Source organism: Antechinus flavipes, chromosome 6, assembly GCF_016432865.1.
Source record: "Antechinus flavipes isolate AdamAnt ecotype Samford, QLD, Australia chromosome 6, AdamAnt_v2, whole genome shotgun sequence".
NCBI lineage: Eukaryota > Metazoa > Chordata > Mammalia > Dasyuromorphia > Dasyuridae > Antechinus > Antechinus flavipes.
Window position 1 is genome coordinate 201,333,095 of NC_067403.1, and position 18,886 is coordinate 201,351,980.

The following is an 18,886-nucleotide window of genomic DNA, read 5'->3' on the forward strand; positions in this document are numbered from 1 at the left end:
GCCACGGAACAAATCTAAATCCTATTTCACCTAACGGATCTTCACTTAAAGATAACTACTATGTCTCTTTAGATTGCCTTCTTCAGATTAGATTTCATCAGTTACTTCAGTCATTTCTTATATACCCCATGGGATTTATATAGCCCTTTTAGCATTCTGATTGCTCTTGTGGTTAAGCTTCAACTTAAATATGTCTTTTAAAAAAGTGATGTCTAGTATTGAACTTTTTAGTCTGCAATTGATTCATATTGTATTTGTTGTCCACTAAATCCTTAAATCTTTTTCATACTGATTAGGTAGTCAGTACCCCACTTATTCTTGTATAGTTGATTTTCTTTAATACTACTTTGTGATTGTCCCTTTCTCTAGATCACATTTTATTTTAATAAAGAGGGTGGTTTTGAATATTCACATTTTTTAGATCTTGATTTTGCCATCTAACTTAATTCCTCAGTTTTTTGTTTTTTCCAAATTTGATAGCATCACTTCTGTGATAAAATAACAGAAAGTGCAAGACCAAGGAAAAATCTTCTTGAGTATTCTCTTGGTATTGATATAACTTCCTCTATGATATCCATTTTGGTCTAGTGTTTTCAGCCAATTTTAAGTCTTCCTAACTATTAAATTTCTAAATAATAAACCAGGGGTCCTCAAACATTTTAAATAGAGGGCCAGTTCACTGTCCCTCAGACTATTGGAGGGCCAGACTATGATAAAAATGAAAACTTTGTTTCGTGGGCCTTTAAATAAAGAAACTTCATAACCCTGGGTAGAGAGGGATAAACTTCCTCAGCTGCTGCATGTGGCCCGTGGGCTGTAGTTTGAGGACTCCTGTTAAAAAACTTTTGGTATTTAGTCTGCATTGACAGTGTGATTGACTGTAAAGAAATAGAATTTGAATTGATAAAAGATTTAGAGATTATCTGATGCAACTTTGTAACTAATACTTTGAGGGATTTTGTTATATACCTTGTTGAAATTAGCAATACTGTATTGGTATAATTCCCTAGCTCAAGTCAAATCTTCTTGACTCTTTAAAAATCTATTACTGCTTCCATTTTGGCAGATTGCCTTTTCTTTGAAAAATAAATTTTTTTTTTTGATTTTTGAAAACCAGATAAGTGATCAAACTAATATTAGTCAGAAGTTAATAAAAGGGGGAAAGAAAGATGAAATTATTGTTCATAGAAGTAGTAAATACAGAAGATTTAGTGTTTGATCAACCCACATTCAAAGGACACTAGGAAGTAGAATTCCTATTTAATAAGAATTGTTGGGAAAATTTGATTTCTATATGGCAAAGAAGGATTTAATTCCCCATTTCACACTATCTTCAAGACCACAATAAATTCTAACTGAAACAGAGATCTGGGTTTTTTTTTAAATCGTTAAAAAAAAAACAAAAAAAAGGAAAAAAATGTTTTTGTGTCTGTTGAGATAAAAGTTAAAGTGTTCAATGAAATCAGTGAATAACAGACAAAATCTACAAAACAAAAGGCATTATCTCAAAAGAAAAGAAACTAAATAAGGTTTTGATATTCAGAATCCATGAGGAGTTGCTATTTTTCTATAAGAATAATAACAACTATATGAACTCATGATTTATAGTTAACCATGAAAAAAGATGTTCAAGCTTTTTAATTATAGAAATGCAAATCAAGATACCTTAAGATAGCTCTTTTCACTCATTAGAATGGTAAAATCTAGTACCGAGATTATGGGTAAATGCAAATAAGCTGAGTTGAACATTTTGGAGAACAGTATGGAAATGTGGAATAAAAGTCACAAAATTAAGTCACTAGGACCAAAGATTTACAGTGGTCATCTAATCTTTGTTTTACACATCAGGAAAAAGGGGTTCTTAGAGACAAAATGACTTGTCCAAAGTTATAGAAATAGTAAGTTGCAGACTTACTAATTTAGACTCAGGTCTGAATTTCATTTCTTGTATAAACCTGTGCATTACTTAGCAGTCATACCTTTTAATCCATAGTGCAAGGTGATTGATGTAAGACTTGATTGTAGTGAAAACTTTGCTCATTATTAAGGCTAAACCATTTAGAATGGGCCTCAGAAGCGAGGTGGTGGGTTCTCTCTTATCTGAGCTCTCACTTGTCATGGATATATCATTTGAAGTGATAAGCCCATGAACATATGAGCCAATTTTGAGATTCTGTGATTTTTACATGTGAGAATTCTGAAGAAGTTAAATGATGTTAAAAAGCATTTCCTTATATAAAGGCACCTTGAACTCTAAACATATAATCTGGTACAATGCTATCATACTCAGATTAAGTGCTAATCACATTTAGAGCTGCCTAATGTTAGCAGTTTAAAACTATTAACTAAGTTGGTTGATAAAATGATGTTAAAGCTATCTGCTATTACTTTTCTAGTAAAATGCAGTTTTTAGGAAGATTTATTGTTCATTTAATATCCTTGCTGAGAAGTAAGTAGAAAATATTAACTATTAGCAATCATTTTTTTACTTTCTGTCTTTTTTAGGTGAGGCTTAAAAACTTGAATTTAAATCTTGATGCCAAACATTTAAATGTAGACATTCATTTTTTAAAATTTCTGGAAACAAAAAAATGGAGAAATAGGCAGCAGACACTAGTTCCCACCCTTAAGGGAGTAGATTAAAAAGAAGGCTCCAGGAATCTTAAGTGTCTTAAAGGAGCAGAGGCAAGGGTACAAGTGGAATACTTTTTAGATTATATAGAGTGAGATAAATATTCTGATGGCCATTGGTCCCCTTTCATGGTTGGAGGGAGGGGAGAAGCCTCAGTGGTCCACACTTCTCAAAATATCATGACAAATTGGGTTATGGGCATGTGTATGTGTATGTAGTATGTGTACATCTGTATGAAGGATGGAATATAATCGTCATTTGGGATTAGATTGTACCTCTAATAATTATATACCATACTATTTTCTTTACTTTTAGGCATGACAGTTGCAGAGTGTGATCAGTCCTATAGCGGTTTCTTTGACATCCTTAGAGGAGGAACAGAAAGATTTTTTACTAACATCAAAGATACTTCTTCCAAAGTTATTCAATCTGTTGCTAAGTAAGTATGCTAGTAAAACCACTGAAATAAAGGTTATCAAGCTAAATTGTTAAATATTTTTAAAATGATGATGATAATGAAAGTAATTCTGAAATACTGAGACTTTGCTTATTTGCATTTTTAAAAAATTTTAGTCTATCCTCCTAGGATAGGGATTTTCTTTCATGGACTCCCTTTTGGCAGCCTAGTGAAATCTATAGATGAAGCCTTTTTTTTTTTTTTTTTAAATATCTTTTTATTGACAGAACCCATACCAGGGTAATTTTTTTAAAAAAAAAATTTTATTTAATAATTACTTTATATTGACAGAATCCATGCCAGGGTAATGTTTTTTTTTACAACATTATCCTTTGCACTCGTTTCTGTTACAATTTTTTTCCCCTCCCTCCCTCCACCCTCTCCCCTAGATGGCAAGCAATCCTTTATATGTTGGATATGTTGCAGTATATCCTAGATACAATATATGTTTGCAGAACCGAACAGTTCTCTTGTTGCATAGGGAGAATTGGATTCAGAAGGTATAAATAACCCGGGAAGAAAAACAAAAAATGCAGATAGTTCACATTCGTTTCCCAGTGTTCTTTCTTTGGGTGTAGCTGCTTCTGTCAGATGAAACCTTTCTTAGGATTTTTTAGAATTAAGTTTAAAAAAATTTAATGATAATTGAAGGAATTGCTAAAGTTAGTGTTTAATGAAAACAAACATGTTATTTTTTCCTCAACCAAGTTCTATTACTTTAGCACAACTTCTGGTTTCCATAAATGATTTTAGAGGATGTATGAGGACCATGTCATTTCTTTATCCCAATCCTCTGACATGGGATCTGTACTGTAAACTAATCCTTTTAATCTCTGGCACTTATAGGGACAAATATCAGCATGGTTCTTGGGGGAAGGAAAGCATATGATAGCAGAAAGAGTTTTGAGAAATAGTGGAAAATAAGAGCTGTGAAGAACTAAAGTCTGGACATTTTGTAAATGCTAAGAACTTTATATGCTACCCTTCCTTTCTTCCTTATTTCTTTACTTTTCTTACCTTTTGTTTTTCCTTTCTTCTCTTGAACTTATACACTAAGGAGCAAATATTCTATGGCTAGAGCAGCAGCTCATGGAGTAGAGAAACTTGAAGCCTGGGAGGCCCAAAGCCCACTTCTGATTTCTGCCTCCCAAGACTCAGGGACTCTGTAACCTGGAACTTCAATTTCTTAATTTGTCAAATGAGGCTAATAGTATTCACATCATGAGTATATCTGGGTTGTTGTGAAAAAAAACTTCTTATAAATTTATAATGCCACAGAAATAGGAATTATTATTGGCTCTCCTACACCTCGATGGTAAATACAAGTCAAGTTTAATGAGGCACTTTACTTTGAACTAAGCTTTTTGTGCAGTAGACATATGGTATAATCGGTATGATAATTTATGGTTTGCTCATTTTAAAAGAGGCTTAGAGTGGACAAGAGGCCAGGTGTCTAGCAAGAATTCAAACTTAAGTCTCCTTCCTTCAAGAGTAGTGCTCTTTCTTCTAGAAACAGAATCAAGGAAGAGGATTGGCTAACCTGAGCTGAGAGTCCACACATGTCAGTAGTCCAAGAATTTGTTGGGGGAGCCTTTTACTAGGCCTCCCCTCAGCATTGTTCCAGCTTACTTGGTCTCTCTAGTCTCTGGGTTGGTCTTGTGCTCAAATTTCAGGGTGCCTGGGGGAAAAGTGGAGGCTTATTGACCTCATAACGTTTCACACATTTTGCTGCTTGTTAGAGGGTTTGTTATGCTATTGTTAATGAAAAAGAGCTTTGTTTGCAATTTGCAGGGAAAAAACTTCAGAAATGTCATCATTTAGGGTTTCAGACTGTTACCTTCTTCTAGTGAAATATGACTTTTATGTAAATAGAATGGAAGAAAAGTAGTTATCTTGGCATATGAAAACAGTTTTTAGTGATATGAAAGTATTTAAGCAATATTTATTTCATTGCTCACTAGTCACTATGTAAAAAGATAGGAATTGGCGTCCATGAACATTTTTTGCTTTCCATTAATTTTTATATTTTAGTACTGCTTAGTATTAGTTTTTTTTTCAGATGCTACCTTAGAAGTAATTACTGAGCACATAAATCTGAATCACTTTGATGTTATTCATTGTAGTTGCTTGCTGCCCTTTATTTATGAAAAATACTGTTTTTTGTTGGGGGCATTTAACAATTATGATTTCAGAGATGGTTTTTCAAAAATGGCAAAACATACTCATTGAAAGAAAGAAATCAAACCTGGTGGCTTTTATGTCACATATCAAAATTTTGGATGCAAACTTTTTTTTAGCTATATCTTGCTTTAAACTTCTTTCTGAAATTATTACCCTGCCCTTTGGCTTCAGAAAAAGAGCGAAGACTCAGAAGTCAGAAATTCATGGGTTGACAGAAATAAGTTCCTTTTCATTGACAACCTTACAAAGGTATCTGTATGGATATATTTAAGTAGCTAGGCTTTATCTCCAGAATGTGATATGTTAGAACAATATTCTTTCTTTGCTAACTCTCCTGGGAACAGGCATGGTTGTGCCTTTCTCACTTTCCCCTACATAAAAAATGTATGGGTGCATTATTATTGTAAAATAATATTATGATAATTTACTTTTTATTTACTTATGAAAAGACCCTGTACTAGACAAATTAATATTGGGACAGGGTTATAGAGAGAAGTGGAAAGTCTTGATAGAACAAACTATACTTAAGCATATAGTAATACAGAATAATCAGTGTGATCATTAAAAATTATCCTTATCCATTCTATAAAGTGAATAGTAGAAAGAAATAAAATTGCATTTCTTTTAACATATTCTCTAAAATTATTTATTTTGATTAGCCCTTCTCCACATTAGTTTAAATTAGTGAGTTTTTACTATGCTTTGTAAAATTATTGTAAAATTAATATTTCTGCAGTCAAGACTCACCTCTGCAAATACTTGATTATTTGAAAAGGAATGAAGTTTTGGTTTTTATATTTCTAAAGGGTTTGAAAAGAAGCTGTTTTGAAGTATTAATTATTTCATTAGTCGGTACAGTTGGTAGAAGAGGTAGTGTTGACTTGATGACTGCCATGAAGCAGGGTGGTGCTTGGTATTCCCCTTCTTGGTACTCATGTCTTGGAGGTGACACTGCCATTTATGGCCCAGAGAACAGAAGGGTAATAGAAGTGATTCATTTTCACTTGTTGTTCCTAAAGTCCTTACCCGGTTGAGCTGTGATCTCTGGTCAGACTCTTCACCTGAAGACATCATTTACAAATATGCTCCAACTTCCTGTAGTTTTTCTTTTCCAGAATGGGTTCTAGTAGCTTTGAGGAGTAATTGGAATAACAGTAGTTATTTGGTTTATGTAAAGATGTATGTTGGGAGGAGGGGTTAGGGTGAGGAAGAATTGGATTGGTTATGTGGCCTGGGTGGGGCGGGGGGGACGGGTCTTATATGTGTCATTCTAGAAAGAGGATGTGAAAAAAAATCAGGTTGTAGTTTTGTAGTCATTCCGTGTTGAAACTGTCATCCTTCAAAAAAATTTTTTTGGTCTCATTTTCATTGTTTTTTCTTTTGTGCATTTTTTGTTGTTTTGTACCTCTCCTGTTTACAGCTCCAGGTAAAAATATGCATGTTTTTTTTCTGATGTGTGTGCTTTATGCAAATCGGTTCTTTATACATTTTTTCCTTTTATTTTTCTAAGCTTAGCCAATAGTAGAAACTTAATTCTTCATGAAATCTTAAGTGACCTATAGTTTAATTATAAAGACTTGCCTGCATGCCATCTTTTTGTAGTTGGAGTCTTTTGGAAGTGTCTTTAATGCTTTCCCAGAATGTTTCTGGGTATTGGATGACAGTTTTCTCTGAAAGTATTTGCTCATTTTTTAACATTTTACATTTAATCACCTTCATGAAAGAAACAAATGATAAAATAGTTTGCCTTACTAGTTTAAAACTTATTGGCTAAAACCTTTATGTTTTGAGTGAAGAAAAGTTAATTATGGAAAGGGGTTAATTATAAGTACACTTTTTAAATTTAAATTTCATACATGTCAACCTTTATCTTGTGATTGTCAGCATGTTTTTGTGGTATAATCTTTGTAGGTGGAGACTTTGGTTTTTCTCTGAAGTTAATTGGATTAAACCAATGATGTCTTGGTTTCATTTAACAGTACTCAAGCCGGTTTGAATTAAGTGTATTTAGTATATAATTATTTTAGAAACAAGTGTGCATGTGCTCTCAAGTGTGTATACACACACACACACACACACACACACACACATATTTTCATTGCACATTCTTCACCACGAATTGCTTGTGACTTACCAGTGATAATGAAAAACTGTCATAAGATTTATGAATGAATTTGTTCTTATGGTGCCATTTGAGTCAAATCGTTATTTAGAGTACATGGATGTATGAAACCTGGAAATACCATGGAGTTGGGACAGAATAATCCTACTTATGATGTGGCATTTTTTGTCATCTCAAAGGGATCCTCTGGGCGAGGTTCAGACACAGGGTCAGAATTTAATGTTACAAGAATATTTTCCTGTTTTCTGTCCTTCCCCTCTTGTTTTACTTTGTAATCGCTTTGTTCCCTAGTCTTCCTTCTGTTATCCTTCTGTCTCTTTCTTCTCTTTCTCCCCAAGTCCATATTTGCTTTTCCTCTCCTACATAGTAGTTTCTAACCTTAGGCATACATGCCGTAATTGGATAAATGCCAAACTAATGGAACACAAGATAAAACTAGCTCAAACTATTGCTTCTTGTTTCTTCACCTGGATTGAGGGAACTGTGCTGCATTGTGTATATTGGGAACAATAGCTTTCATTCATCTAGCCTTAAGAATTTCTGAGTGCTTCCCATATGTTGTCTCATGTGATCTTCACAACAATCTTATGAGGAAGTTGCTATTATTATTATTCTCATTTTAGAGATATTAAGTGACTTTTGCAGGATCACATAGAAGTGCCTTAACAAGATTTGAATCCATCTTCCTGACTACAAATCCAGCATTCTACCTGTTGCACTTATCTGAAAATTCTTATAAATGTCAGAATGTATTCTTCCTGTTTTTTGCAAATAGACTTAGCCTATGCTTATGATTAAGTCTTCTTTATTTATTCATGTATCTTCTCTGCTGCTTGTTTATCTCAAATAACCTCATTTGGAAGATCACAGACCTTATTCTCTCACTCTTCTACTTTTCTGAGCTAGCATTCTGGAGCTTGGGAGGCAATTGGTCAGTTTTTAAACTTTTCATTAACTTAACTTGGCAGACAGCTATAGCCACATCGATGAGGTTGATGCACAGTTATCTTTAAAGGCAAGAATTATGTGATATTGAACTGCCTTATGACGCAAAATTTCCTGTGGTTGTGGGCTCATGGTGTGTGTGTGTGTGTGTGTGTGTGTGTGTGTGTGTTCCCTTTGCTAGATATAGCTCAGAGATAGCCACTGGGTAGTTGCTGACGTGTGTATTGGTTTTTGCTAGATATCATAGCCTTGAGACAGTTGCTGGCCGACTGCAGAAGCCCATTTAAGCTTCTGTACTCTGAGATCAGAAGTGTTTATTGGAGACTCCAAGTCTAACCATATTTCCTTTTTAGACAATGTTCTTAGAAAGGCTGATCAGGGGAAGGAATGCTATAAAAATATTTTTACCAGATTTAATAAGGCATTTGACAAAGCCTCCAGTGCTATTCTTGTGGATAAAATGGAGAGATATGAGGTAGATATTGATACAGTTAAGTGAATTCAAACCTGGTTTAGTGACTGGACTCACAGGATAGTTGTTAGTAATTCTATGTAAGCATTCAAGAAGATCTTAAGTGAAATGTTTCAGGTATTTTTTCTTGGCCTGTTCTGTTTGACATTTTTCTCTCAATGACTTGGATAAAGATGTACACAGTCTTGTCTGTTACGTTTGTAGATGAGATAATGCCAGATAAGATATTTAATACACTGTATAGCAGAATTAGGATCCCCAGAAAAGTCATGATTGTTTGGCAATGCTGCCAAATTGAATAAGCTAAAACTTAATAGTAATAAATGGGATCCAAAAATCCACTTTACATATACAAAGTTGGAGGAGAAATGACTCATTTGCAGCTTGTTTGAAAAAGATCTGGGGGTTTTAGTGTATTTTGGTTTCATGGAGTCACCAGCAAAGACAATTTCATTGTCAGCTTTGTTGAGATAATATACAAGAGAGGGCAGTGCTTTTGTATTCTGATCTGTTCAAGACATATTTGGGCTATTGTGTTCAGTTCTGTGTTTGAGGAAGGATGTTAATAAGAGGAGAGTGGCTTAGATATAGAAGACCTCAAGATCATGCCATATATGGATTTAGCTAAAGAAACTGGGGCTGATTAGTCTAGAGAAGAAAAAGGCCTGGTGGAAAATTATGTATTATTTAAAGACTATCACATGGAAGTGGGGGGGGGGGGAGGGAGGAATTATATTTGTTTTCCTTGACCCCTGAGGCAGAAGTCAGAAATAATAGATGGGATTTCCAAAGTGTCAAATTTAGGCTTGGTGTTAGGAAGTTTCTTAATAATTCAGGCTACCCCAAAGTGAAATGGATTGCCCTGGAAGTAAAGGGTTTTCCTCCATTGAAGGACTTGGGGCATTACTTGTCAAATGTAGCAGGGGTTCTTGGTTAGATGTATCATGGACAATATGATCTCTGAGGTTCCTCTAAATGCTGAGATTCAGTGATATACCAGTTTTTAAAAATGAAATAGGGATCATTTGTAACTTTTAGCTAATCTCATCTCATTTGGTGACACAACCTCACCATGCAGTAAAAAATAGTCCTTGTTCTTTTCATTGAGATTCTATTCTTTTCATATTTTAGGTTAGATTTGGTGCTTTAGCACCAACAGTAGCTAACTTCGTTTCAGAATGAATAGAATACATCCTAGTCCTGATTGGTTCTGGCTAAACCTAGTCCAGCAAGGGAAAGTAGTGATAGGAATGTTCATAACTATCTAAGACTTAAATGAATTGGTCCAACTTGCATTCTAACTCTGTCCTTGCTTTAAAATATCCCTAAGCTGTTTGTTGTTGTCTCCTTTTTATTTTTCCACTCTTTACCCACTTTCCTTCCAATTCCCTTTAACCGTGGCTGTCAGCCTTCTGCTTTCCAGCGTTTGGTAGATTTTATCTATCATTTTGTTGTAGTAGTCTTGACTTTGTGACGTTTTCTTGTTAACCCACTCTCTGATAAACAACTCCATTGTACCATTCTGGCATATACAAACCCTTTGTTTTCATTCATGTAGTTAAACTTTCCCTATTTACCTGGGGAAGACATGTTCCTGGCTTTTGTGTTACCATGGAGTTTTTCTCCCCTCATTCATGATTCCATAGTATTTCCTTTATGTCTGTTGGTGAGATAATTATAGTTACTCTTATGCTAGCTTTTGATTTTTAAAAAGATTAGTATACCAATGTGTACAAGTTATGATTTACTCTTAAGATCCTCAGTATGAGAAAACTCCGTTGAAGCTATATTCTTACTGTAAGTATGAAATTTCATGAAGTAATTAATCTTTTCTGCTTTAATTTCAGCTATGCTAAAGGAGATTTGGATATTTCATACATCACATCCAGAATTGCTGGTATGTTTGCCAAAGATTATAGCAGCATTACCACCCTCATCCTTTACCCTTCCCAAATATTGATCAACAAATTTTTTTTGAAATATTTGTGAAATGTCTTCTAATGCTCTTCACTTAGTAGGTACTCAATTAATACTTGTAGAATTTAAGTCTTATATACTGGACTTGATAGGGGAAGAATTTGGGAGTCCTTGGCTTACAGGACTAGACTTTTGGTTTGAGTACTCTTTTCCTATCCCTTACTTAATGCAGCTAGCTTACAAGAAATAGAGCATCTGGTCAACTGAAAGATGCTTCTTGTTCTCTTTGGGGATTTGTCACAGTAGACATGGAATGAGGTGAATCTTCAGGAAGTTGGCTTCTTGCTTCCATTAGTCTTTGATGTCAGCTGGGTTTATGTGATAGCAGATATAGGTGGAGCCATACTAGAACCCTGTCACCAGTAGGAGTCTTTCCACAATGTTGAGGCTGTGAGATAAGGAAAAAATAATTGATTAATTGTTTATCATAATTGGGTTCCAGAAAACCATTTTTGGTGTGTTTAAAATTTGTGTAATCTATTAAAAATTTTAGAAAAGTTTATGCCAAAACTCTCAATTTTCTTATATTTTCTATGAGTCTCCCATTATCAGTAACACATTTCCTTTTCCTGGGAACTTCTTATGCATTGTAAAACATCATTGTAACACCCTAGAGCAGTGATGCTTTTCTCAGCTGATGAGCATAAGAAACAGTTTCACCTCATCCCAATCCACCAGTCTTATGAAGCCTTTTGCAATGAGAGTATTTGAAGTTAAAATGCTTCCTCTACTTTCCACTTATAGCCTGCTTTTAGAGCTTGAAAGATTTATAAATTATATGTCCAAATCCCTTTTCTTAGAGGAAGAACCTATGTGAGATGGACAGTGACCTGCTCAAAATCACCCAAAATATAGGGAGGAGTTAAGGGAAGGGCTTGGGGGAGTGTTAGAACTGGACATAGTTTTGTCCCTCCTGTTAACTCTCTTCTCAGTATAAGTCTTTGGATCCCCAACTGTGCTTCTGACTACATGTGACAGCAGAGGGGGGCCAGAAGTGCCATTGGCATTGAGTGCCATTTGTGGGTCTTGCACACACATACATGTGTGTCCTAGAATGGAGTCGATAGTGCAGACTGAAGGTGCTGGAGCATGCCAGCCAACATTGGACAGCATGAAGCTCAGTCCTATTAATGATGGGTCATGGGAGATTTTTTGACACTAGTAGAGATGCTCTTGAGACAGTGTGTAGTCTCTTAGAAAATAAGAATATTTATAATCCATAATCCAAAAACCTCATTTTTTCCCCCAGTAGCTTCAACTTTCATGTTTATCTTTTCCCTGCCACGTACTTTACTCATAGGGAGTGACCATATGAACATACAGTGGAATGGGCTGTTTGGTGTTTCTCTTTTCTCTGACTTCCTCTAATATCACTGCTGATAAGCTCAGACATACCACCTATGCTGGGAAATTGAAGGAAGAGAGGCAGCAGGCTTGAATGTTTGTGAGATGCCCAGTTGAAGGGTGACTTCCCCAGGCCCCTTTTGCCAACACAAAATCTTCCCTTTGGGCTTTTGTCTTTCAAACTGAGGAAAAGCAGGCAGCGGATGGACTGCCTCCCCCTCCATGTCACACTGCTTGCTTGTTTTTTTTGGGCTTTGTCATTCTCTAGCTGACTCTGTGCTCTGCCACTGGGCCTTGGAGATATTTTTTTGTCAGCAGCATCTGATCATTGTGTGAATACCTGACGTGAAAATCCTCTCGTTTCAGTGATGTCATTCCCAGCAGAAGGTGTAGAATCAGCTCTCAAAAATAACATAGAAGATGTGAGATTGTTTTTAGACTCTAAGCATCCTGGGCATTATGCTGTTTACAATCTCTCCCCAAGAACATACAGGCCTTCTAGATTTCATAATCGGGTAAGTGACAGATTTTTTATTTTTATTTTCATTTCTACCCTATTTCAGGTTTAAGTATACAGTGTAATTTATGGTAAATGAATATTTTTCTTTTTTGAAAGCGATATTACTCGATTTTCTGTATGCTTTCCCCATTGCAACCAGAAAAGGTTATCTTTCACCTTAAATTTAATTTTGAAATTCAGCAGAAGATTGAAATGAAACAAGAAAAATAGTGTTCAGGAAGAGTGACATGGGAAGGCAGGAGTAAAGAAGGCATGTGCCCAGGTGCTTCACCTTCTCAGGCTTAGAAGTGGAAAGAAGTGTCTGAATCACTTGACATAGAGAAGGCTTCTGCATGGTCTAGAATGGCATCTTTTCCTCTTATTCTCTCAAATCTATTATCTTCTGATATTTTCCCATATTGCTTCCTTTATTTCAATTCAAGTCAGTTCACCAAGTATTTATTGAGTAGACCTAGCATTCTCACTGCCCTTTTTTTACTGCACCATTTCATATCTTTTTTTTCTTTCTATTTTTCATATTCATTCTGTTTTTTTTTTTTTTTAAGAATTTTCAGTATATAGGTTTGATTGTTCTTTATCAATAAAAATTACAGACAACTAAGAGAATTCATTTTGGATTATATAATTATAGTGAACAGAGCTGATTTGTATTGAAATTTTTCTTTTTCTTTGGATCCATCTTCTAACAGGATATAATTCCCCTAATAGTTATCATTCTTTACGAGGCACCGGTATTACCGTTACGGTTTTATATCATGGCTAGTTAGCTATTTCTCAATTATTGGACACATATTTTTTGCCCCTCTCTTTTCTGCTCAAACTTTAAGAGGGGAAACTGAGGCCATCTGATGTGAGCTATTTATTCCTTTTCTCCTATTCTCTGTTCCCTTTCTCCAGTTTCTAACAGTGAAATGCCCCTTTTCCTTGCTAAGTCCAGTCCTCCTGCTTGTGACCTTTATCCTTCGTGATCATGTTTAAGATCTCCACTTCCATGTACCTCATTTGACATTGTCTCCCTAGAACTTTAGTCTCATGTCCTGGGGACATCTGTGGCTTGATAGGTACAATAATCTATCCCCAAACCCACCCCCTAAGATTTCATACATTTCTGTCTGAAGTACCACCATACTTTGAATCTGCCAGGTTGGTAATCTTGGCTCTACCCAGGACTCCTGTAGCATTTAATGGCCTCCCTTGCCACTTCCAGTGAGACATCCCACATCAAGTGCCTTCTCTCTGCTGATAGAGATACCGCCTTGTTTTAGGCTCTCATTTCTTTGCCTTACAACCATCTGTCCTTCACATGGATACCAAAGTGATTTTCCTTAAATGCAGATCTCACCAGGTCACTTTCCTCTCAGGAGAGTCTGCCAACTTCTTATGACCTCTAGAATCAAATCCTCTATTTCATAATTGTGCTTCAAGCTGTCCTTCTAACTGTATTGCCTATTATTTCAAGTCTAGCTAAACTTCTCTCTGTTTCTCATATGTGACATGCAGTTTCTTCGCACCAGTGGTCTTCCCATGTATTTCCTCTTCAGAATCCCTTCTTTCCTCCTTCCTTCCCTCCCTCCCTCCCTCCTTCCCTCTAACCTTCTTTCCTTCCTCCCTTCCTTTCTTTCACAGTTGGGGTTAAATGACTTGTCCAGGGTCACACAGGTAGGAAGTGTTAAGTGTCTAAGGTCAAATTTGAACTCAGGTCCTCCTGACTTCAGGGCTGGGGCTCTCTCCACTGTGCCCCCTCATCCTATTCTTTCTTGAAGATGCATTTCAGGAATTACTTTTACATTAGATCTTTCCTTATTCCTTCAACTGGTAAGTGTTCTGATGCTCAGACTACTTTGTATTTATTCTGATTAACATGTATGTCCTTGTTACCATCCTCATTATAGTGTAAATATCTTTGAAATAGGTATCGTTGTGTGTGTGTTTGTGTGTGTGTATATATGTGTGTGTCTGTGTCTGTGTCTAGTACAATACCTAGTAAATTTTTGTTGTTATTCAGTTGTTTTCAGTGGTGGCCAACTCTTGGTGACCCCATTTGGGATTTTCTTAGCAAAGACAGTGAAGTGGTTTGCCATTTTCTTCTCCAGCTCATTTTATAGATTAGGAAACTGAGGCAAACAGAGTAAATTGACCTACCCATAATCACCCAGCTAGGAAGAAGTATCTGAGGTCAGATTTGAATTCAGGAAGATGAATCTGTTAATTCCCAGGTATTTCACTACCTCCAAAGCAAACAGAGTAAAGTGATTTGCCCAAGATCACATAGCTACAAAGTGTCTGAATCCAGTTTTGATTTGAACTTGGATCTTCCTGACACTAGGTCTAGTGCTCTATCCATTTAGCTACCCAACTGCTTCCTAGTGTATAATGGATGTTTAATAATTAATTTTTTAAATCATTTCACATCTTATTGCTATGAATATTTTTGTACCAATAGACTTTTTCCTCTGCTTATGACAGGGGTTCTTAACTTGAAGCCTGTGGACTGTTTTTTTTTTTTAATATTTTGATACCTATATTACAATATTAATGGTTTCCTTTGTAATCTTAATCATTTTATACATTTAAAAAATGTAATTCTGAGAAAGTAGTTAGCTGTAGACTTCATAAACATCAAAGAGATCCATGGCACACTAATATCATTAAGAATTCTCCTCAAATTATAAGCCTTAGCTGGGATTATTGAATCAGAGGATGTGGATATTTCTCTTTCAATATATAATTCAAAATTTCCCCCCTAAACAGTTGAACAAATTCGGAACTTTGCTAACAGTGAATTAGCTTGCCTACTTTTCTACTTTTGTCTCTTTAATAAAAAATTTTTTTCAAGCTATACAGATTTTCTTCTGTATACATTGCTTTTATATTTGCAAAATTTGATAATAGGGAAAATTGAAAATGACAAAAAATGCTTTGATGATAAGAAAAAACTTGTGATTCTCTAACATTTCCCCTTTAGGTTTCAGAATGTGGTTGGCCAGCAAGACGTGCACCAAACCTTCAAAACCTTTATAATATCTGTAAGAATATGCATTTATGGCTAAAACAAGATCACAAAAATGTTTGCATTGTGCACTGCATTGTAAGTAAGAGTTTAATTGTATTTTTCAATTTTTCATCAAGTCCATTTCTGATTGCACATAGATAGTATGATCCAGAATATAGTCAATAAGAGATTGGTCAAGTGACTTTTTCTTTGAGGGATTTTAGGAAAGGTAGTAGATGAACAAGTGGACTCTGTTTTAACTTGGTTTTAAGATTGAGTGTGAAGAAGAAGTGGCTGTCTTTATTGATATACGATACTTGATGAGAGATCTTTAGTAACTACAGAAATGTGATGATTCTTTTTAGGTTTTTATTATCCATTTACATGAGGTGGATATTTAGTCACTGCTTCCTATTTTTGGTAAAGCCCAGAAAATGATTTGGGAGTAGTTGCTCCAAAGTAGCATTTGTGTTATATTTTTCCCTGGAAAAGGTTCAGTAAATTTATGACTTTAAAATACAGCTCTACAAATTGGGAAAGATGATGGGCAGTAGGACAAGAAAACTATGGCCCTTAAACCCTGATAATAGAATATATGGCCACTTAGAACAAAGAATACATATATATATATACACACATATATATACACACACATGTATATTGGTACTACAATTTTTATGCCAACTTCATCTATATTTTTATTGTATTATATATGTTTACATTTTAATTAGTTTATCTAATTTATTATTTTGCAGTAGAAAAACTAAATGATTTTCTTTAGAAAGCCCTTGTTCCATGTGAACATGTGGCTAAGGAACTGACAGGAAAATCCTAAAGAACAACTGTTATCTCTTCTCTCATGAGCACATTAGTATAAAGCAGATCAGTCAATTTTTACTTTGGAAGGCAGAGAAGAATCTGATTCTGAAGGAACAAATACAGCGCAGTACAAAACAGAGTATATAGGAAGGTAGTAGAGAGTCCTAGGAGCAAGGAAGTAAAGTTTCCCAAATGTGATGACTAAAGAAAAGAAGACTATAGTAGATTGTTATCCTCCACCCACTTATTTTCTGTTCCTCCACCCCAATTCCTGTGTGTGTGTTCACAAACACACTTACAAACATCCTACTTAACTCTGTGTTTTAAGTAGTGAAGGGTAAAGCCCTGAAAGCCTTAAATTTAAAGTCACTGAAGGTTAGAGTTTCTTTGTTATCTGGGTTTATACATTCAGAAGTCTGCATCGGAATACAGACTCATTATCTATGTACTTAGTATGTTAAATATGGATGAACTACAGGATCTAGTCTCCTGCCTTATAGATTGTCTCTATAGACTCTTATAACATTGAACTATGCTATAAAGATTCCAACAAATTCTTGACACTTCTGTAAATAGTATGTTAGTAATTGATAATTTTGTGGTCAACAAAAGACTGTCTTTTTGGTCTTCCTGGTGCATAACTAAACTCTCTTTTAAAGTATCTGCTTATGGAGTAAGATAAAGCCAGAATCATTAGATTTTTGGCTACTTTTTAATATTTGTGTTAAGATAAAAGAAATAAAAAATAAAGTGGTAATCGTATCAATTTTACATTTTTAGGACTAAAAATTGAAAAGAGCTGTTTTTCAGATATTTGTAGACCTTTATTAGACAAAGGCAGGGAGCTCATAGAGTACTGTAATGAATGGATAAACTTAAGTGGTATTTGGAATTGGTTGAGGAAATGCTATATTTATTTATTAATATATGTCATAGAAATCCATAAAAGGGCATAAGAAATTGTCTTTAGAGTTATTTTAGCTCATTTTAATCTTTTTTTTTTTAAATGAGGATGAATTATTTGTGTCACATTATCTCCCACCATGACTGTAAATGATTAGTTGACAGTATAAAAACAATATTCTTAATAATTTATTTTAGGATGGAAGAGCAGCATCAGCAGTTGTTGTTTGCTCCTTTTTATGTTTCTGTCGTCTTTTCACCACCGCTGAGGCTGCAGTTTATATGTTTAGTATGAAGCGCTGTCCGCCTGGCATCTGGCCATCTCATAAAAGGTACAATTCAACTTTGCTTCATTGTTTAGTTGCTTCAGTGCTTGGGGTAGCACAAATGCTCATTAAATTCTAGGTCTTAGTTGCAACATGTTTTCAAGATGAATGATTTTATCTGATGAAGTTAATTGTAATTAGTCCATTGATGATTTGGCCTTAATGTGCTGTATTCTAAATGTGTATTTAAAAACTAGAAAATGGTAATTTGAGAATTGAGTTCCAAAAGTCTATGACTTGTTTTATTTCAGAGTTTCATTCTTTCTTGCTTGTGAAATCATTAAGCTAACCAGTTAAAGAAAGCTCCATTTGCTATATAATATGAGGCTATTTTGTATTCGATTTGTAGTTTATACAAGTAGTCCCATAACATAGGAATTTGTAGTTATGGTGGTGACCAAGCCATCAGAAAATTTATAGGAACCTAAGCCTTTCTTTATTCTATATCTGTCTTCATTCCTGGAATCTATTATATTTGCATTTCTATAGCTTTTGTCACCAATCTTGATCAAATCTCTTTGATTGGAAGTGGTTATGAATTTATTGAGAGTGCCTTTGATTCTTAAGATCACTGGTGAAAATGTTAAACGGCAAAGTCTCTTGACCTTTGTGGGACAGAGTGCTTGTTGATGACTTTCTAGCCTTTTGGGTGTTCACCTAAGGATTATCCATTCTATCTAATAGTTCTGAAATTTGGGATTGTGAAAAGTTTGGTATGTCATAAATTCCCGTGCCTGGGATAAGTAAGACATTATATCACATCTATTCTTGTTGCCCTGGTCACATTTTTAAGTATTAGACCTTCATCTCTGCCTTCCCATAGAATACATCTGCTATTATATTCTACTGGTACATTAGGCTCAGCATGTCTAAAGGCAAGCATGTCATCTTTCCTCCTAAACTTACTCTTTTCCCAGAAAAAATGTTTCTATTTAAGGTAATATTTTTACCCTATCTTCCATATTTATAATGCTGAATTACTTTTTTTTAGTCATTCTTCACCTAATATATATCTTGTTACCATTACCAAAATTTCCTGCTTCTATCTCTGCAATTTCTTTCCCAGATATCATAAGATTATAAACTTAAAGCTGAAATAAAGTTTTTATATGTATATGTAAAATAGTATTAGAAACAGATCTTTGAAAGCACATATTCACTTAGAAAACCACAAATCTGTTTTTTGTAAATATTTC

The 18,886-nt window shown here is 34.9% G+C and overlaps 1 protein-coding gene across 2 annotated transcripts in view; it reads left to right on the forward strand.

Moving 5' to 3' along the window:
* Nucleotides 1-18,886, forward strand: part of GAK (cyclin G associated kinase) — a 122,865-nt gene that overhangs the window by 57,136 nt on the left and 46,843 nt on the right. For both annotated transcript variants that reach the window (XM_051966106.1, XM_051966107.1), the window contains 5 exons: nt 2,948-3,071; nt 10,657-10,706; nt 12,497-12,645; nt 15,616-15,738; nt 17,563-17,696. In XM_051966106.1, coding sequence (XP_051822066.1) covers nt 2,948-3,071; nt 10,657-10,706; nt 12,497-12,645; nt 15,616-15,738; nt 17,563-17,696 — 580 coding nt within the window. The remainder of the gene's footprint in view (nt 1-2,947; nt 3,072-10,656; nt 10,707-12,496; nt 12,646-15,615; nt 15,739-17,562; nt 17,697-18,886) is intronic.